Genomic DNA, 21,766 nt, shown 5'->3' with positions numbered 1-21,766 from the left:
TTATTATTATTAATAAAACACTTTATTAATGACCATCTCCAGAACAGAAACTGATTTTGTATCAGAACTCCGAAAATTTAAAACTATATGTAACACAAGCTTATGATTATTATAATAGTCATTTTCTTTTTTCTTTTTTTTTTTTTGGTACCAGGGATCGAACTCCTGTCCTTGAGCTTGCGCAGCAGGCGACGAAACCACTGGGCTAAATTCCTGGCCCTTGTCCTTTTCTACTTTCTACCCTAGAAAACACACTGCAAGTTAACATGGGAAAAAATCTAAATTGTTTCATAGAGAAAACCAATGAACATAAAAATACCCAACTCACAGTGTGTGGTGGCACATGCCTGTAATCCCAGCAGTCAGGAGGCTAAGGCAGGAGGATCACTGGGCATTTGAGGCCAGCTTGTGTTACACAGTGAGTTCAGAGCCAGCCTGAACTACATAGCAAGACTGTCTCCAAACAGAAACAAAAATAAAAACAATTTTTAAAAAATACCCACCAATTTGATGATTTATCAATCACAAAGTAACAATAAATCTCTAGCTTTATAAAAAACAGTTTTGGGCCGGAGATTTAGCTCAGTGGTCCCACTGCCTGCTTCGTAAGCGCCAGGTCCTGAGTTCGATCCCTGGTACCAAAAAAAAAGAAAAAAAATAGTTTGGGGCCAGGGATTTAGCTCAGTGGTTCCACCGCCTGCCTCAAAAGTGGAAGGACCCAAGTTTGATCCCTGGTACCAAAAAAAAAAAAAAAAAAAAATCTAAAAAGAAAAAGTTTGATTTATTAATCACAAAGCAAAAATAAATCTCTAGCTTAAAAAAAATACCCAACTGAAAGGTAAAATAAACCCAATCAAAAAATACATTCTCCAAAGCCAATTTAAAATAAATTGAGCTGGGCATGGTGGTACACACCTGTAATCCCAACACTCAGGAGGCAGAGGCAGGAGGATTGCCTTGACTTCGAGGCCAGCCTGCACTACATAATGAGTTGAGAGCCAGGGTGAACTATAAAGCAAAACCCTGTCCCAAAAATCAAAATAAATAAATAATAAAAAATAAAATAAAATAAATTATCTCCCCAAAGAAAATAATTTCACCATCACGGCAATCTGAATAAACCAGAACCACTTTCCTAAAGGAAAATTATGTGAAATGTACAAAAAATTCAATAACACTTTAGAAAATGAAGAAAAGAAATGTCTATATTGGAGAGCAAGCATACTAATACTTCATATTCAATTGGCCTTTGTTAGAAATTAAAGTACCTGTTCACATAAGTGATATGAACATGAATATCATAGAATCAAGCTCCTCAGCTATGTTCTCAATTTAACCTCAGGAGAAGGAACTAAAGAGCTTCAAAATCCAGATGAACCAGTCTCAAAGCAGGTCTTCTGTCATTTCCTTGCCTGCTCCCTTTCCTCTTTTCTGCATTTACTGTCCTTTTTTTTTTTCCTGGTGCCAGGGATTGAACTCAGGACCTCGCGCTATCAAGGCAGGAGGTGGAACCACTGAGCTAAAACCCTGGCCTTACTGTTCTCTTTCTGAGAGGCTATATCTGGGCTCCCCCCCCCGCCCCGTTTTTGACACTTACACTTTTCTGTGCTGACATGCAGTTTCTGTTTATACCTCTTTTCTTTCTTTGGATGCTCTCTCCTTCTTCTAAATCCACTTCCTCAGAACTTCTTCTCCACTTGTGCTTGGGCTGCTCATGTGTGGATTTTCTCGCCTTTCTCTGGGTGCCTTCTTCTCCTCTGATGACTGGCTTGATGGGCACCAGTTTCCCGAGGAGAGGTGCTAGGGACCGCCAGGTTCCACCCCGGTTGCACTATGATTATATTCTTGCTGACTGCGGTCAGGTCAGGGGTGCTGGTTTTTCTGAGAAACAGTCCCTGAGGAACCGACAGTAGTTCAGACTCTGATCTCAGCCTGCTGGCATGGCTGGGAACCGCTGAGCTAAGTGGTTTTCTGTGAAATACTGCGTGATCTTGGCTAGGTATGGACCTACCTGGTTCCAGGTGGGCGTCTGATCAAACATTCTACACCTGGGCATGGAATCACCTTCCCTACACCCAAAGGTTTCCATGGGGCTCTCTCATCTTTCTGAAAAGTTTTTGGCCCTACAGAAACCCTCTGGCTTTCTGTACTTTTATGTAATCTTCAGGTTCATCTTGAAAAGAGTCATATGGCTTCTGCGAATGCTTCATTAGGCTGACAAAAATGAATTCTCCTTGTCAAGGTGAGAATTTGGAGAAATCTGATCATATTTATCTAGTACTTGATTTGATTTTTTTTTTTTTTAGTGTGAACTTTCCTCAAATAGTGAGACTGCAAAAACCAGGGAGCTGAAAATCATGATGCAGAGATTACAAAACCTGTTTTTGTCCAATGCTCTACTCCTAGTCACCTCATAATGTGAAATCTTTTAGTATTCAGATGGTAGTACTATTTCACAGATGCCTTTTGTATAAAGCATCTAAGAAGCTCTGTCTTCATTCACTACGGTATCGTGAAATCGCAACTCTCCAGGGTGCTGAATTCCACTCCCTTCTAAGTAGTGGACTCTTCTGTCCTATCTCTGCCTCTTAGATCTTGGGGTTTGCTCATCGCCGCCCCCCTTCCTGACTCCCCAGATGCACAGATCCTGCCAGGCTGCCTCTCTCCCTCGACCTCCACGGTGGAGCCAGGCTTGGGGCTTGGAGGAATGTAGGCCGATCCTGGCAGCCATTGCGCACGCGGGTGTGGCGGGGCGGGGCCCTTGTGACCTGGGCCAGGCGTAGATTGCGCTGGCCTCCCTGCCTGCACGGCTTCTAGAGCACATCACAGGATGCAGGGCCTAATGTCCCCACCTGGTGACCACAGCTCGGGCCTGCACTGGGCCTGTCTCCATGCCCTCGTGTGTGTGTGTGTGTGTGTGTGTGTGTGTGTGTGTGTGTGTGACAGGCAGAGAGACAGAGAGATCTTCGCAGGAAGGGAGCCAGTCCATGCCTGTCCACGCCTGTCCACACTGTTCTCAATTCTCTTTCATAAAGGCTATTAACGCAGTGCAGGTTTACTTCCTCAGTGGCGCTTAGGGGCTGAGCTTGGAGTTGGATGGGGCTAAGTTCGAGCCCAGCCCTGGCATTTCTGGTGGGCTGATCCTGGCAAGTTACCCTTAGAGTCTCACTGTCCTCATCTGCAGGACAGAGGTAGAAATGGCGCCTCCTCTCTGAGGTCAGCTTTATGAACATCTATGGTAATGAAAGCATTTCAAGTCCGAAGGAATTATAAAGTTCTTAAAATTGAGGGAAGTGGACAGTCCAGAAAAAAAAAACTATTTTCAGATTTAAAACGTAACCCATGAGGCCGGGGCTGACCTGTTGAAGGGTCTTGACCAGTGAGATGCGTCCCTGTCAGGCAGATGCTAAGGTCAAGGGTAGAGTTCAGAGGTCACACGGGGAAAGTAGAGCCACCGGAAGGATGGTAGCTTTCTCTTTTCTCTTTCATCTTTTCCCTTCTAAACTATTCCGAAGCAAGGTAGCTTTCCCCGGGGATTGGGAGGAAGCAGTTTTGCCCCCACGGGACATTTGACAATGTCTGGAGATAGTTTTCCTTATCACAACTAAGAGCCACTGGCCTGTAGGGGGCAGAGGCCAGGGCAGCTGGAAGTACCCTTGGAGAGGGGAGAGCTTGGACAAAAACTCGTTCAAGACTTCTCCGGAGGGCCCACTGTGCCACCTGCTGGCCCTGAATCTGCATTTCTCAGAAGCTCACCCAAGGGACAACTGGTCCTGGATGGCCCTTGGAGCTGGATGGCACTGCCCTGCACTGTGGAACTTCACTGACTAGAGAATTTAAACTGGAAGGAGAAAAATTGTTGCCTTACATTTAGAACACCTTGCTTTTACCATTCTTGGAAAGCTAAAATAGGCTTAACTGTACTCAAGGATTTTTTTTGCAGGAGTGGGGGTGGTATTTATTTTTAAGACAAAGTCTCACTATGTATTTTGGGCTGCCCTTGAACTCCCCATGTAGCCCAGGGTGGCTTTGAACTTGCAGCAATCCTCCTGTCTCAGCCTCCCAAGTGCTGAGGCCATTTTCTTTATTAAAATAACATTGCATGTTTTTCAAACTAACACCAATTAGGCTTTGCCAAGAGATTATTACTCTTTTGAGAAAGAACTGGCTTAGTTGCTATTTTATGTAGCTTATGTATTTATAATGATGAAGTATCATTCTTCTATTGGGTTTATTTTGGAGGAAACAAGATCTATGAATGAAAAGGAAAACAAAAACACACATGAAGAGAAAGATCACCATTTCCTCCTTTTTATAGGAGGAAAAATTTAGAAAGACATGAAATCACCAAGGAGATGCTGCATGCAATGCACTGATTGGAGAAAGAAGCTCTGACTTAGAAGGGGAGGCATCAAAGTTGTAATGGCAGGAGAAATAGAAATCTTTTTAAAATGGCTTGGAAGAAACAGTGCAGATTAGCCAGACTTTGACAAGAGACAGAGAAAAGACAGGAGAGAAGACAAGAGCTATGAAACAGTTTTGTTTATCCCAAGAGTTAGGGAACCCAAGAACATAATGGGAATTTGACAGATGAGTTAAAAATCTTGCTCAGGCTGGGCAAGGTGGCACATGCCTGTAATTCTAGCACTTGGGAGGCTGAGGCAGGAGGATGGCTCTGCATTTGAAGCCCGCCTGGGCTACGTAGCAAGACTCTGTCACAAAACAAACAAAAAAATATTGCTCAGAACTCTACTGTCCACTGTCCACTTTTATTTGGTCTTTTAAGAAACATAATTGCAATCAGAAAAAATATGTGTGGGATTTAGCTCAGTGCCACTGCCCCTGCCTCCCAAGCACAAGGTCCTGAGTTCAATCTCTGGTACAAAAAAACAAAACAAAACAACAAATATATATATATATAATATATATACTATATTTTAAAAACATATATTGATATATTATATAACTATATATATTTTGTATATATGTTTCATATATATATATATATGAAAGAAGTCAACAAAAATTGAGACAGCGGCTGGGGATTTAGCTCAGTGGTTTCGCTGCCTGCTGCGCAAGTGCAAGGACCCGAGTTCGATCCCCAGTACCCCCCCCCCCCAAAAATTGAGACAGGGCAGTACATTTGGAAGTTATGTTTTTCTTGTAAGATAGTCCTTTGCTGAGTTTGGAAGGAAATTGTGCTGTAGGCTAAGAATGGTCCAATGAAAAGGAATACTCTTAGCTATATATAAAGGGTTCATTTGAGTTTATGCATACAAAAAGTGCCCCTTGATCACATGCTCTGTAAACACTCCCAACTTTGGCCAAGACCACTATTAGGAAATAAACCATCCTTTTCCTGGCATTCTGGAGGGGCTGTACCAATGAAGATGTTGTAAAATTAGTATCTTTTTCAGCAGATGTGTCAGAAAGCCTTATAGTTTTATACTTGTAGCTGAATTTTTAGGTAGAGAAATTTAGAGAAATACTGAGGGTAGGAAACACTTAATATAATCCAAATCCAAATAGACGGGACTATGAAAGCAGTAGTAGAGATTCAGAATACAAATGCATTTCAAAGTGAGTAAAAAGAGGAAGTAACAGAACGAAGCTGATAGATAACTTTTAAGAAACATGAGGAAGTTGGATATTTGTAAAGGAAATATGTATGATGAGGAATATAATAAAGTATTCACATTTAAGAAAAATTCTGTGATGGGCTCAGTTTTTTCTTTTTTGTCAACCTCTGCCAACTAACTGTATCTGCTATGAACCTGTAGGCTGAGGAGATTCCCAAAGGACAGCTCAGCTCGGTCAGAAAGGTCTGGGATGAAGCAGCAGTGCCAAAGCATGGGAGTGGAGTGGGTGTTCTCAGGACTGCTCAGAGCTGGGTGTGAAATGGAGCTGGGCTCGACCACAAATACAGATTTGGGAAGAAATTCAGAGAAGTACAGTATCATAGGAACGTGGGGAGGAGAAAAGGCCGTGATGAAGGTTGGCGTCAACATCATTACATTCTACAATGAAGACGAGAATAAGGTTATGAGGTTAACACTGTGGGAAAGATTTTGTTGTTTCAGGAAACGATAATGTGAATCACAGTGAGGAATTATAGTTAATTTTTATGTATCATACAATTAAAGAATTATTATTATTGTTATTATTGTTATTTTGGTACCAGGGATCGAACTCAGGACCCTGCACTTGCGAGGCAGGTGTGGTGCCACTGAGCTAAATTCCCAGCCCACAATTAAAGAATTATTAAATCACCTCAGCCTCCACGTTCTGTGATATTATTAAAATCAGCTCATTAGTCTGATAACAAACTTCAGGAGAAAAAAAGTACTCTAAATTTTAATTCTTTAATTAAATAAGAGTGTTTTCGGGGCCAGGGATTTAGCTCAGTGGTTCTGCTACCTGCCTTGCAAGCACAAGGTTCTGAGTTCGATCCCTGGTACCAAAAAAGAAAAAAAAAGTGTTTTCTAAGCTTGTTGCTTTAAAATTATTTAGAGCACATGTGACCGTAATGTCGAGATTATATTATTGTTTTCTAACATTAACGGAAGTTAAAAAAATTAATGGAAGTTCACATTAAGTAACTCAAATTTGACTGTAGAACTTTCTTAGATGCAACATTACACAGATACAGGTATGTGTTCTTGTGGTCTGTAATTAGTGCAGAAGTAATTTGCCAAAGTGAAGAAGAAAATGCCCAGGTCTACCACCTGCTGACTTACAAACACACCTTACAAACAGCTCATTCCTCTACAGTGGTGTGAGCTGGTTGTCAGACACCTTCAGAAAATTAAGAGTCCGGAGTTGCAAGTGCACTCCGGCCCTTTAATGCCATGGTCATTCCAACTCCTTCCTCCCCAGGCAGAACCCAAAGGCAGAAGGGAAGGCTGGAGTTCTGGCAGTTGAAAGCGTCATGGAAGACAAGCAAGCAGGACCCCAGGTACAAGACCAGAGCACTTGGAGAGAGGAAGAGACGTTAAATTGACCAGGGTTTGGAAGGAGGAGATTTATAAGAAGATTATGTTAAAGTGGCAGAATATTTTTTTCAGAATATTTTTATTTAAAACTTAAAAAACCAACAAGAAGAGATTTGTTAAGAGAAAAAAAACAAAGTTCCCAAAGAGTTTACTGTTATTATCCAAGCAAGACTATCAACTTTTAGTGCCCCAAACAAAGTTTAAATATGCTAATTAGGCATAGAGTGCCCCAGATTTTTAAATTATATAGACCAGCTAAATCTATAAAAGAAATTGGAAGATTTCTCAGATAATATTTTTTAGAACCTTGAAAATCTTTCTTTCTTTCTTTCTTTTCTTTTTTTTCATTCTCTTTTTAACCTTGAAAATCTTGTTTTGTCTTGGTTTTTTTTGTTTGTTTTGGGGCAGGGTCTCCTTTTGTAGTTCAGGAACTCACTATGTAGGCCAGGCTGGCCTTGAACTCGAGGCAATCCTCCTGCCTCAGCCTTCTGAGTGCTGAGAAACTTGAAAATCTTTAATGACCACTACATTACATTTGGAGAGTTTTCTTAGGATATTAAAGTAATTTCATTGTTAACCTGCAAACAATCTCTATAGTTTGTCTTGCTTTAACATTCCTTTCAATGACATTTATTGATAATACTGGGAAGGGATATTTGCTATTCGGTAACATGTGACAAAATGTTATCTACTCTTTTTTGTCAGAAGGAAAAAAAATAAGAATCCATCAGTCAAGAACTATCCTGAAAATGTAATTATTGTGATTGCTAAAAACTAGAATCATCTAAAGAATCAATAAGCATGGCCTTTGTGGCCCATAATTGGAGGAACAGCAAAAGAGCTTTTCCACTGGAAACTCTTCTGATGCCACAGGTCCCCCGTGGCAATTACTTGCACCTTCTGGAAGAGAAACAAAGACTGCAGCTAAAGAAATTTCTCCTTCATAGGATGTTTCTGGTGGCCAACATACAAGCGAACATGGAGAAAAGAGAAATTGCTGAGTACTACGATCAATTGTTTCAGTCGATCTTGAAACATCACATAGGAGAAGAAGTGACAGGGTTATTGCTCATCTACCCCACTTCCATGCTGCATATCCTTGAATCCTCCAACGGAACTCTTCACCAAATCCTTTTAGATTATTTTAACCATCAAAGGGACGAAACTGAATTTTGGGTTCAAAAAATGAAAATTATAGTCATTTCTCATAACATCCCAACAAGACTCTTCATGCATTGGTATGTTTCAGTAGTAAAAGTGCCAGTCTTGTATCTCGACGATGTGACACAGTCACAGTCTCTCGAAGAGGTCATCATGGATTTTTTCATCCAGACTCATAAGCTGGCACTCTACCTTTTTAAGACTGTTAAAGTGGGCTCTAAAGGACTAGGTGATACCTTGCACCAGACTGCACCTGACCTGCTCCCCCCAGAACAAATCATAAAGTATCTGTGCAAATCTGAAGAATTCATGGACCCAGCAACATTCGTAAACATGTACAACAAACCCATGCATGTCACCTTGGACTCCGAGCTGGTGTGGCCCGCTCCCTCCAGCTTCTAGGATCAAAAGAGATAATATCGGGGCCAGGGATTTAGCTCAGTAGTTTCACTGCCTGCTGCACAAGCGCAAGGACACGAGTTTGATCCCTGGTACCAAAAAAAAAAAAGAAGAGATAATGTCATCAGGTCTCAAGGAATTTGTGCTACCTAAATAGAACTATTCCTAACATTACTCTTCTTTTAAAAAAAGGACACTACAATATACACAAAGGTACTCTGTTCATCTTTATGAAATATGTATCTATTTGTTTTGATAGAGAGCTCAATACATTATTTTAAGGTGGATGGGTCTAATAAAATCACAATAAGTTTTACTATTTTTCATAGAACAACTCAATTTTTAAAGACAAGGATAGATGAAAAAGGACAAACACAATTTAGATTTTCATGTTTGTTTATTTGCTTTTTGAGTCAGGATCTCACTATGTAGTTCAGGCTGGCCTTGAACTCACTATGTAGCCCAGGCTGGCTTCAAACTCTCGGCAATCCTTTTGCCTCAGCCTCCTGAGTGCTGGAATTACAGATGTACACCACCATGCCCTGCTCTTTCTTTTTTTTTGTTTGTTTTGGTACCAGGGATTGAATTCAGGACCTTCTGCTTGTGAGGCAGGCAGTGGAACCACTGAGCTAAATCCCTGGCCCCTCATTAATTCTTTCAACAGTTACTAAGCAGCCTCTGCCACATAGCAGAAGTATCGTACAGTAGTCTGGGTGGGAAACTATTGGAGGTACAATCCAACAAATGATATCATATAATGTGAACAAATGGATTATTACAATAGAAGTACACTTACTACTTAAGGGAGGAAATGCTGTGCAATTTGAACATTCAGAAAACAAAACCTAACTTGAAAAGTGTTCCAAAGCTGACATATTCTGGCCTATATAACCCACAATATTGAGGCCATTATAAAGTTAAAGAACACAATAACTTTTTGAAATGACTAGAAAATACATTATCAGGTATTACCATATTCCTTTATGTAACATTATGGAGTACTCCCCCCTCTGACAGATATTTGCTAGGCACGAGGGGTGATAGTTGGGTACATGGAAGACATTCTTCCTCCCTATTTTAAAAGCTTATTTCTAAATTAGTCCATGTAAGATAAACAAATTACGCAGTTACCTTCTTGATTCACTTCCTGTAAGGTAATTTTTCAGAAAATGACTAATAAATGGCTATTGGATCAGATAGAATTTCTTTAGCAGGATGAATTACATTTGAAAACTGTTTTCTAAAGTTACCTAGTGGGGCAAGCGCAAGGACCCAAGTTCAATCCCCAGTACCAAAAACAAAACAAAAACAAATAAAGTTACCTAGTGGGGCCAGGGATTTAGCTCAGTGGTGCCACAGCCTGCCTCACAAGCGCAAGGTCCTGAGTTTCATCCCCATTACCAAATAAATAAATAAATAAATAAATAAATAAATAAATAAAGTTATCTAGCAAATAAAAGTGCAGTTTATGAATAAAAATCTATATTAATATGTAGGAAATTATGGCACTTTGTATTTTCCAAGCTGGCCATTCCAATATCTCCAATCCCACATGCCCTTCACATTACTGCTATTTCCTTTCATATGTTGGCTGCTAAATTCCTCCCCTTTAAAATCACACTGGCTTTGGGACTGCCTGGCTCAACAGAGTACAGCAGGAATGATTCCACATGACCTACAAGGCTGAGTCCTAAAACACCATGAATGTGGCTCTGCTTGCTTAAATGCAAACACTGCTCTAAACAATCTGAGCAGTTTTGAGGTGACATTCCAGGTCCCAACCAACTGCCACCCACTTCAGGTGACTCCAGACGCTGGCCTTCCAGTTCACCCTGGATTTCAAGTCAACCCAGCTGACACTGTGTGAGGTACAGACAAGCTCTTTCCACTGAATCCTGCTGGAATTACTGATCTCTGAACAACAAAAGTGGCTTGATTCAAGTCATTAAGCTTTGGGTGATTCTACAGCAGTCTGGAATAGTACTACACATGCATGTAAACTATTTTCATCACTTCTTATTCATTCCATTCTTTATGTACCTAATACTCATTGGGCAGCTGTTAATAATTATTTACCAGTGGACCAATCACTGTGCTAGTCACTCGATACACAAGCAGCAGAACTGCCTAAGGTAAATCTTTTGTTGGTCTGCAATAATTGCTGGTATTAGCAATGCTGGTAGAAAATGAATTTGTTAAGCCAAAGAAAATCATTAAAAATCAGAATCTTTTTTGGAGGAAGTTATGGAAACTATCTAAATGGTTGCTGATTTACTTTACACACTGTAATTTTTAATTTAAAGAATTCATGAAGTCTCAGCTACGAAAATAACTAGAACTAAAGTGACTATAAACAAGTGATGCAACTTATTTTGTTGTTTACTCAATTCAGTAAACACACTAGAATGAATCTATTCAAATGAAATTACTCCTTAGAATCATCACTTTAGGAGGATTTACATTTATCACAGTGATAAAACCATCACTATAATCATTTGTGACTCATTTATGGCAGCTGCATGAAGGAAATTTATAACCTAAAGGATCTTAAATATTTTAGTTGTATCTAATGTTTGATCACCAAATAGTATATACTCCAACTTAATTAGTAACGTTAACATTCAATCTTCATTTGTAGAGATATTTGTTTGCAAATATCATACTCACTCTCAAAGGAACATCTACTGTCACTGAACATATTAAAAAGAGTACGACACTGGCCCTAAGAAGCACAAATTCTTTTTGCTTTTGCATTATTGAGATACTTATGTAGCTCACTAAAACCATGTTTAAAGGACACTCATTTAGCTATGTATACCTTGAGTGGATTTGATATAGTTCAGAATTCTATGTTCATTCATACCTTACAAGTATTATTTAGTTTGATGAAGTCCAAAGATGTGAATCATTAAAACTTAGAAAGACTCATCAGGTAATTTCCTTTTCTTTTTTTTTGTTACCTGGGATGGAACTCAGGACCTTGCTATTGTGAGGCAGGTGCAGCTCCACTAAGCTAAATCCCTGGCCCTCATCAGGTAATCTTCAACACAATGAAAGTTAATGATAAAACTTCAGATAAAGCCAGAGAATAGAAGTTAATGCAAAGAGAAAAACAAATATTTACCACTGTGAACACACAACATGCAGCAGCCACATGACCATGAGCATATAACACTATATACATTCATCCATATAGAATGCTCAAATAACGCAGCCAGCTCTGTACTGACCCTTTGGCTTGTCTGTGAATGCTGGACCATGGACTGTCCTGGTGTTGGCCTGTGCTTATTTCAGAGCTGACTAAAGACTTTCAGGAAGCTGATAGATTGCACGAAGAATAGCTGAAATAATATTTGAATGAAAATCTTCTCCCAGGGTGAATTCTAAAATTCTGCTATCTTCATTTTATAAGAAGAAACATCTGGATTTTTTCATCAATTATTGTTTAACCCAAATAGATTTTGACATCCAATAACTTTATTACAACTGTAGCACTACAAAACCACATTTCAATGAATTAAACCTACCTTTAGCAGTAGGGTAGCCTTAGTTTCTCCAAGGGTGTAGAAATGAGACAGCCTATCACCAACTTCATGTAGCAAAATACTTTTAGATTATTTCATATTGTATTAAATGTAGAATTAGAGTCCTCCCCCTTGTGGTCAATTATTTAAATTTCCAGATTACCTGCTGATAGGATTGATACAATATACAGTGCATTCCATCCCTGGTACCAAAAAAGAAAAGTAGGGAAAAAAATTTGGGCCCAGGATTTAGCTCAGTGGTTCTGACTCCTGCCTCACAAGCGCAGCGTCCTGAGTTCAATCCCTGGTACCAAAAAATATATATATATGTACTTATATATACAGTGCATAGATTTTAAGAAAATACAGATAGAACCCCCCAAATACCTTTCATATATCTAATTTACCCGCCTTGTTCTGCAGATAAAAAATCTGAGACCTAAAGACATTAAGATGTTTTGCCAAAAGTAAACATTGATAACCAAAGTCCCATTTTACTTCACCATATTCATCATACAAATCTTGATTGCTTTTTTCTTTTTTTGGTACCAGGGATCAAACTGGGGACCTAGCGCTTTCAGGGCATGTGGCAGAACCACTGAGCTAAATCCCCAGCCCTAAAAACCCAATGATTTTGTTTTCTTTTGTACGGGGGACCAAACCCCGGACCTTGTGCTTGCAAGACAGGCAGTGGAACAACTGAGCTAAATCCCCGGCTCCAACTCTTGATTCCTCTAAAGTAAGCTACTTTTAAAAAATTGCTTCTATGAACTTGCTTTTTCACATATTTTAGAATTTTTAAATTTTATTATTGGTACTCTTTAAAGCCAAGAAAAATTTTATATCAGCTGGCCCAATGTTTACTTGGGGTATAAAGAAGGAATCCTGGAATCCTTATCACCATTCTCTGGGTTTTAGGATATTTTGAAAAACCAAGTTCAAGACTCTTTTTTTTTGGCACCGGGGATTGAACTCAGGACTTTGCATTTACGAGGCAGGTGCTGGAACCACTGAATTAAATCCCCAGCCCTCAAGACTTATTATTTGATTATTTGTCTTATTGTTAATTCCAAGCACTGGCTGAACTCTAGAATCATTAAAAATACTCTTTGCTAGTATGTTCCTATATGTGCATAAACTTGAAAAAGATTTTCCTTATGATTCAGATCAAATATATTTAATTTGACCAAAAGTAGCAATAAAGTTAAAGCAAAAGGGGGATCCTTTTTTTTTTTTGGTACAGGGGATCGAAGTCAGGACCTTGTGCTTTCGAGCCAGGTGGTGGAACCACTGAGCTAAATCCCTGGCTTGAGATCCATTTTTAGCTAATGTGAATATTTAAAGAATCAGTTTTCAGTCAAAAAAAACTGTGTACATGCAGTGGTCAGGAAAGGCTTCTCAAAGGAAGTAAGTTACCTCCAAATTGAGGCCTGCATGAGAAGCATCATCCATGTCAAGATGTGACAGTAGAGGTCAGAATATTCTAGAATAGGGAGCAGTCTGGTGTGTTTGAAAGACAGAAGGACCAGAGGGGCTGGGGTGTTGAGTGACGAAGACTATAGAGTTGGAGGGAGTGGCCAGGGATCTAAGGTGTGGGGCTTTATGGTCCTGGCTAGGAGTGTAGACTTAATTCTGTTTTACCTAACGACTATAGCAGACCCTCTTGTGCTTTAGTTTTTGTGTAGGGCTCTCGAGAAGCCTGTATGCCACAGGAGTCTCCATCTCCACATGCTGTAGCAACCATGTCAAACCCGCAGCCTGCAGGATGCTGGCCTTTTGTGTTTGTTTGGTTCTTTTTTGGTACTGAGGATTGAACTCAGCACCTTGCGCTTGTGGGGCAGACCACTGAGCTAAATCCCTGGCCTTGTTTTTTGTTTTTAATGTTATGACAAAAATGTTTTTAATTTTGCTTTTTCTTTCTTTTGGTACCAGAGATTGAACCTGGGACCTTGTGCTTGCAAGGTAGGTGGCAGAACCACTGAGCTAAATCCCTGGCCCTGGAATTAAAAAAATTTGTATATTCAGTGCTTCATCAAAAATATATGTCTCCCCAGCCCCTATCCTTTTATTACATTATTGAGTCTTAAAAAATAAATCTTAGGTGAATATGGAAAAAAACAGTATATATATATATATATATATATATATATATATATATGCCTGAGGGCCGGGGATTTAGCTCAGTGGTTCCACCGCCTGCCTCGCAAGTGCAAGGCCCAGAGGTCAATCCCTGGTGCCAAAATTCAAAAAAAAAAAAAAAAAAAAAAAAATATATATATATATATATATATATAAAATTATATGCCTGGGAGTGGTGGCTCACACCTGTAATCCTAGCACTTGGGAGGCTGAGGCAGGAGGATTGCCATAAGTTTGAGGTCAATCTGGCCTACTAGTGAGTTGAAGGCCAGCCTGAACTGCACAGTGAGACCCTGTCTAAAATATATGTGCAAAGAAAAATAAAATAAAATAATAAAATGTATGTACACATGCATGTATAGTATATGTATATGTGTCTACATGTGTGTAATATATTTTTTTGGTGATACCTGAGATTGAACTAGGGGCTTACACACTAGGAAAGTACTCCACCACTGAGTTATCTCCCAGGCTCTTTGTCTTTGTTATTTTAACTCAAGCATGGGTGGCACACGTCTATTTAGACAGTTGGTCCCATTGCTAAATAGAAACAATAGGAGTACTAGTTCTTTCCTCTGTGCCAATTCAATTCTAAGGGCTTGGAGTGGATTATCTCATTTCACCCTCTGGATGACCCTTCAGAGTAAGTACACCTGTCTTCCCCATTTTACAGATAAGCAAAGAGATAAAGAACTAAATAAAAAGACCCCGGCCAATGGCAGTCTTTCAGCTAGTGGGGTCTTTATGTGATCCTGATTTCTGGGGGCTCTCTGGGCCCTTTCAGTTCCATTCTGCTTGGGCAGGCTCTGGTGTAGGGAACCAGCCTTAATCTTCTGCATGCGGGTCTTTCAGAGTCTACATTTAGAGCCTGACAGAGGCCTGAGACACTCCCACGCGGGCAGCACCATCCTTGGAAACCAGGTTTGTCCAACTGCAACCTAGCTCTTCTCCAGACATTTCAGCCACTCAGCCCAGTGCTGGTCAAACTATTTGCTTGTTAAATTAATTGGTTTTCCCAGCACTGGGAGCAGGAAGGATCCAAATCAACCATAATTAGAGCACCTTTCCAGTGAGTGTGAGGAAAATACAGAGCAGTCATGCTGCCCAGGCTGTCTGGAGCCTCAATCCGGGCTCCTGCAACTTGACCCAGTCTGCTGTGAGAAGCTCTGACCTGAGGGAAGTTTGGTGGAAAATAAGCGGGAACCAGGTTCTATCCCAAGTGATAGTAACTGCTTAGAAATCTTACACGTAAGAGACACCCGCAAGTGGAGAGGTAGCAAGGAATGAACTGGGAAGGATTAACACAGCTCTCTTTACATATCTATAAATATGAAAATGAAAACAATATAGGATTAAAGGGATTTTTTCTTCAGTGTTTTAACAACAAAGACAAAACCCGAAAGACTTTTTACCACTACGGTTCACCCCAGTTCACCCCCTCCTTCCCCAGAATATCTAGATTTTGATGATAAGTCACATGGATTAAAGAGCAAAAAAGAACAAAAAGCCAGGCATAGTGGCACCTGCTTGTAATCCCAGCATTTCGGGAGCCAGAGACAAGAGTATCAGAACTGGAGAAAGACAAGCGGAAATGAATACAAAGATAATTAAGATGTGTGAAGTACATGTACCAACTCCCCACAATGAATGCAACCATTATACAAAGATATGCTAATAAAATTTTTAAAAAACAAAACCAAAAAAGTACAGCCCAGCCTGGGCAGCTTAGCTACTTAGGGGCTGGGGAAGAGAGGAGATCATAAAGTAGCTTCTGATTTGCCCTGGGCAATGCTTTATTTTGAATCAACGCTCTTCCTGACCATTGGTCTTTGGAATCCCAAGCGTGTTCTGTCCTGTTCGTTATACAGTCCGATACCTGAGGAAAGGCCGATGTCACTTGGGACAGTACCTTTGGGAGGCCCAGGCCAGGCAGGACTTCAGGTTGCTGAGCATGCGCCTGAGCGCCGCGGTCCACTGCTCCTCCGTGTTGAGGTGCGTGCGCACCGAGTAGGGCCCCGTGGGGCCCACGCCGTCCCCCAGCAGCCCCCCCTGCGCGTGCACCGTGTAGGGCACGCGCAGCCCGGAGCGCCCGGCCTCCTGCTGGAACTGCTGCAGGCAATCCAGGAAGGCCAGCATGGCGCGGTCGAACTTGTTGTCCAGGAAGACGTTGTCCCTCCCTTCAGAGGCCAAGGGCAGCTCCTCGCCATCGCCTGTCAGGGACTTCAGGTAGGAGCGGCTCCCGCAGGCCACCAGGCGGTACCGCTGGAACTGCAGCCCGACGGCTTTGGACAGGGCCAGCAGCAGCAGAGCCGCCTGTCCCCAGGCCGCGTTGATCTCGCCCCAGCCCACGGGGACTCCGGGAAGGCGGCCCAACCTGAAGCCGTTGATGACGCCCAAGGGCCCGTCCTCCGAGATCTCAAAGGTGGCTTTGAAGATGTCGGTGGCCCTCAGCGCCCGCGTCTGCAGCTGGGCATAGCTCAGCTGGTTGCCCAGGCTGCTCAGCTGGTCCGATAGCTCCTGCTGCTGCCACTGCAAGGCCCTGAGGTCCCTCACGTGCTGCGCGTCCTGCTGGGTCAGCTCGGCATTCTCGGCCTGGGCTATGGTCAGGTGGGCCGCGACCTTGGCGTGGCTCCGGTCCAGGTTCCCCAGCTCCCGGACCAGCCTGGCCTCCTCCAGCATCAGGCCCCACAGCTCGGACTGCAGGGCCGCCCCCTCGGCCTCGCTCCCCTGTGGCCCGAGCTCCAGGCAGCGCCTGTAGGTCTGGCAGTCGAGTTGGGCCTGTGCCAGCTGCCTGTCCAGCTGCTCCAGGAGGCAGTCGGTGCACTCCGTACACAGGGCACGGTCCACGCCCTCCAGGTCGGAGATGACGTCGAAAATGTGGGCATGGGTCTTCTGGATGTGGCCCAGAGTTTTCTTGGAGGGGAACCTGCCCACCAGCGTGAAGTGGGCTGCACTTGGCTGCATCATCCTACCGTCCGTGGGCTCACGGGGGCTGCTGGGGGCACCTGCCGGGGGCCCTCCACTAGCTTCCGGCTCGGTGGAGCTGCCACTGTCTGCCTCGGTGCCTCCTGGCTCCTCCTGCGCCGAGCAGACCGTCCCCGAGCTCTGTCTGAGCTTCAGGGGCTGTTGGCAGTGCTGGCACAGGAACCGCGTGGAGAACATCCTGCAGTTCTCGCTCCTGGAGCTGGGTCTCCGCGGCTTCCTGGCTGCCTACTGGACCCCTTTTAAACTCTTTCTAGGACAGTGATTCTCTTAAAATGCATATCTCATAGCCGGGCGTGGTGGCCCACGCCTGTAATCCCAGCACTTAGGAGGCTGAGGCAGGAGGATTGCTGTTAGTTCAAGGCCAACCTGGACTACACAGCAAGACCCTGTCTCAAAAAACCAGAAAAAATAAAATAAAATGCATATCTCATCTTGGAACTCCCGTCCTTACAACCCTTCCACGGTGCCCTCCTGGTTACCTGGAGACCCCTTGAGCTCCTAATAGACCAATGATTGTTTCTAGAAGGAAAATCTGATAATCTCACTTCCCTCCTGCCACACATAATCTTCATAGAACTCAGCCTGTCCCTCCTTAAAGTGTTTAATTCCCTTTTAAAATAAAGGCTAGCTGGGTGTGGTGATGCACGCCTGTAATCCCAGCACTCGGCAGGCTGAGGCAGGAGGATCACCAGGAGTTCAAGGCCAACCTGGGCTACATAGGGAGACTGTCTCAAAAGCCAAAAAAATTTTTTGGGAGGTATGTATTTTACCATCAGCTCAGTCACCGAGCAAAAAGATATGCTGCCTTCTAATTACCAGGAGGGATTAACATATTCCTCAAAACACATAAACAAAAACCCTAATAAATATGACTCCCGAGCCAGGCATGGTGGCTCACACCTGTAATCCCACACTGGGAGGCCAGGTTTAAGGCCAGCCTGAGCAACATAGTAGTTCAGGGTCACCTGGACTACATAGCAAAACACAAAAAAAGAAGTGTGGTGGTTCATGTCTATACTGTAACTCCAGCACTCTAGGAGGCTGAGGCAGGAGGATTCAAAGTTTGAGCCTAGCCTGGGTAGCTTAGTGTGATCATATCTCAAAATAAAAATAAATAAAGGGGCTGGGGATGTAGTTCAGTGTGAAGGCCCTGGGTTCAATCCCTAGCACTGAAGTAATTATTTTAAAAAACATTGATTTCCATCAATCAACCACCCAGGAAATTATATATTTTGGCCATCATATATTTTGCTCTAAAACAAAAACCTAGTTTTGTAAAGGGAGAGAGGAAGAAGGATTGAAAGGAAAGGAGAGGAATAGGAAAAAATGAATTAAGATATATTATGTGTACCTACAAATTCCCTATGATGAGTATGATCATTGTGTATGTCAAAAATGTACCAATAAAATTAATATAAAACACAACAACAAAAACAAAAACCTGCTGGCCACAGTGGCACATGCCTGTAATCCCAGCATTCAGAAGGCTGAGGCAGGAGGATCTCTGTGAGTTGAAGGTCATCCTGGCTATGCAGTGAGACCCTGTCTCAAAAAACAGAAACAAAGGCAAAACAGAATCTGCCATGAGCCCTTCCTCCCTGGCAGCCTGGGCAGAAAGGCAATCCTTTCCCATCTCTGGAGATTCCCCGCAGATTCCTGCTTCCTCCCTCTGAGATCTCATCCTTGGGGGCTGAGCGGGATCCCTCTACTGCCCAGACTGGCCTCAAACTTGGGCCTTGGCCTCCAGAGCTGCTGGGATGGCCTGCATCCCTGCAGCTATGCTTTTATTTTTGAGATAGGATCTTGCTAAATTGCCCAGGCTGGGCTCAAACTTCTGACCCTTTTGCCTCAGTCTCCCAAGTTGCTAGGGTTGTAAGTGTGCACCACTGCACCCCTCTAGACAAATAGGATCCTTCGACAATGTCCTTGGGTTCCTTCGCTGCAGAACTCTGGGGGAACATCGAGATAAGGTCTTGCTATGTAGCCCAGGCTGGCCTCGAACTTGCAGCAATCCTCGCCTCGGCCTGCATGCTGGGGTTACAGGTGTGCACCTCCATCCCCGGCCTGGGATCTTCTCTTATCAAGGTCACAAATGACACACTTAATCTCAGTGGAATACGAAGCAATGTCTTCAACTGAAAGTGAGGATGGGGAAGGAGAACTGTGTGACTGTCACCTGGCGCATGAGAGGACCAGAGGAGCAGGATGCTTTCAGGCCAGCCGGACACGCTGTCCAGAGGGGTCGAGTCCCTCCCCAGCCACAGGGAGCTGCAGGACTGTTGTTCAGCAAACAAGCCTCAGCCACAGAGATGAGCAGGGGAGGCCAGGGAGGCTGGCGGAAGACAGCATTAGAGAAAGGAGCCTGCCATGCAGAGGCAGGCTCTGCGCCGGTCCACTTAGGTCAAATCCACAGGGACAGGGGTGGAAAAGAAGTCTCAGGAGCTGGGGCGAAGAGGGAAAGGGGAGTGAGTGTTTCTTCTGTGTGGAGTTTCAGTTTGGAAAGTGAAAGAGTTCTGGAAAGCCAGGTGTGGTGCCGCTCACCTGTGGTGCCAGCACTCAGGAGGATGAGGATGTAGTTCAGTGTGAAGGCCTTGGGCTCCAACCCCAGGACTGAGAGAGAGAGAGAGAGACAGAGAGAGAGACAGAAAGAGAGAGACAGAGAGACAGACAGACAGAGACAGAGAGACAGAGAGAGAGAGAAGAAAGGCCTGGAGACAGATGCTGATGACTGTAGTGATGGCAGCACAACACTGTGTTTATTGTAAGGCACAGATCAGTGTACTTAAAAATGGTTCAAATGGGCCGGGCCCGTGGTGGTGCACGCCTATAATCCCAGCACTCAGGAGTATCCCTGTGAGTTTGAGGCCAGCCTGAACTACATAGCAAGACCCGGTCTCAAAACAAACAAACAAACAAACAAAAATGTTTCAAATGGTAAATCTCACATGGGCCTATCTTATCACAGCTGGAAAACACTAGACCACACCGGAAAGCTCAAGGCTGCACAGCCTGCCCGCCTGAAGTCCACCATTTTCCCCGAATCTTGTGGCTTCTCAGGCCCAGTGTCTGAGGCAGGACTTCCACTGCTGGATGGACAGAAGGACAGATGGACAGCATTGCTCCTGAGGACTGGGCACCTGGCTTCAGGTTCCACAGTCCATGTAAAAACAGTTCAGAGGATTTCAAGCTTTGTTCCCTTGTTTTGCTTCCGCCTAACCAGGGGTGCTTTCAGGTTTCCCAAGCCAGCAAGGCAGCAGGTGAGCTCCGTGGTCAGTCTGGAGTGATAATAGTTTTTTTGAGACAAACTATTAAGGGACCCAAGATCCTGACTTTCTGTCGCAGCTCTGGTGTCAAGTCAGGAAGTCATTTACACTCACAGTGGGTTCGTAGGCCGAGGGCTGGCGACTGAACATCATGCACAATTGCAATCGGAATTGTGGGCGCAACCAGAGTCACAGAGCCCCCCGCCCAGTGTTCAGCAGTGTGTGGTGGGAAGTTGGGGTTCAGTGAAGTAGTTGGAGTCCCCCCTACAAATGCAAGGGAAGCCAACACTTCTTTCTGTTGACTCTGCCTTGAAAATAAAGCAGAAGTTTACACAGAGCTACCTGGAGGGGAATTGCACAATAAGAGAGTCTTTATTTGCAAAAGGACTCACAGCATTTCTCCATTTCTTTCTTCCCCTCCTTCTTTTGTGGTACTGAGGATTGGAAACCAGGGCCTTTGAGCTGAGTTACATCCTCAGCCCCCTAGCTCCTCAGCCCTTGCTTTTTTTGAGACAAAGTCTCTCTAAGTTACCCAGGCTGGGCTCAAACTTAGGACCCTCCTGCCACGGCCTCCCAGAGTGCTGAGGTTACAGGTGTGCACCAGCATGCAGAGCAAGCAAAAGGATTTTATTTTATTTATTTATTTGGTGCCAGGGATCAAACTCTGGTCCTTGCGCTTGTGCAGCAGGCGGCGAAGCAAAAGGATTTTAGATAGATGGATATCAGGATCCCTCAGGTCTTGGAACCTGGGCACAAGTCAGTTTGACATTGAACTTCCTGCTTTGTGTTAAAACACCACACTGGTCCTTGATAAGCTGACCTGCCCTGACTTGCCCTGGAGCAGTGATCCTTTTTTTCTTTTTTCTTTTTTTCAAATTTACAACTCTTTTTTATGGTGCATCATAGTTATATTGAAATATTGATCTCATTTTGATATATCTGTACATGCGTTTAACATACTCTGATTCTTTTCATTCCCCCATCATGCCCCTTTCCCTTCCCTCTCTCATCCCCAATCCCCTCCTTCTTTTCTAATAGTCACCCTTTTACTTTCCGGTTGTCTCTCTTTTTCCTCTCTTCTTTAGATTCCATTTTTGAGGGAAAATATTCAATATTTGATTTTGTGAATTTGACTTAGCCTAACATGATCATCTCCAATTCTATCCATTTTCCTGCAGATGGCATGATTTTATTCTTTTGTATGACTGAATAATATTCCATTGTGTATATATACCACATTTTCTTTATCTATTTGTCTATTTGTTGACAGGCATCTAGTCTGTTTCCTCAGTGTAGCTATTGT

The 21,766-nt window shown here is 43.1% G+C and overlaps 1 protein-coding gene and 2 pseudogenes across 1 annotated transcript; 1 reads left to right on the top strand and 2 right to left on the bottom strand.

The window, feature by feature from the left end:
- Positions 1–1,416: 1,416 nt before the first annotated feature.
- Positions 1,417–2,210, bottom strand: LOC147823184 (lysine-rich coiled-coil protein 1-like; annotated as a pseudogene).
- A 5,501-nt stretch (positions 2,211–7,711) lies between these two features.
- LOC101713303 (hypothetical protein) lies at positions 7,712–8,812 on the top strand. Its single transcript, XM_004862289.2, has one exon. The coding sequence runs from the start codon at positions 7,794–7,796 to the stop codon at positions 8,553–8,555; it is 762 nt and encodes a 253-aa protein (XP_004862346.1). The 5' UTR covers positions 7,712–7,793; the 3' UTR covers positions 8,556–8,812.
- A 7,296-nt stretch (positions 8,813–16,108) lies between these two features.
- LOC101713661 (beclin-2 pseudogene) lies at positions 16,109–17,377 on the bottom strand (annotated as a pseudogene).
- Between the last annotated feature and the right edge of the window lie 4,389 nt (positions 17,378–21,766).

This window comes from Heterocephalus glaber, unplaced genomic scaffold, assembly GCF_053883595.1.
Source record: "Heterocephalus glaber isolate CG9 unplaced genomic scaffold, H.glaber_assembly_v1.0 deba00001600, whole genome shotgun sequence".
Lineage (NCBI taxonomy): Eukaryota > Metazoa > Chordata > Mammalia > Rodentia > Bathyergidae > Heterocephalus > Heterocephalus glaber.
The sequence above is the reverse complement of the archived record's forward strand: the minus strand, read 5'-3'. Positions and strand labels throughout refer to the sequence as shown.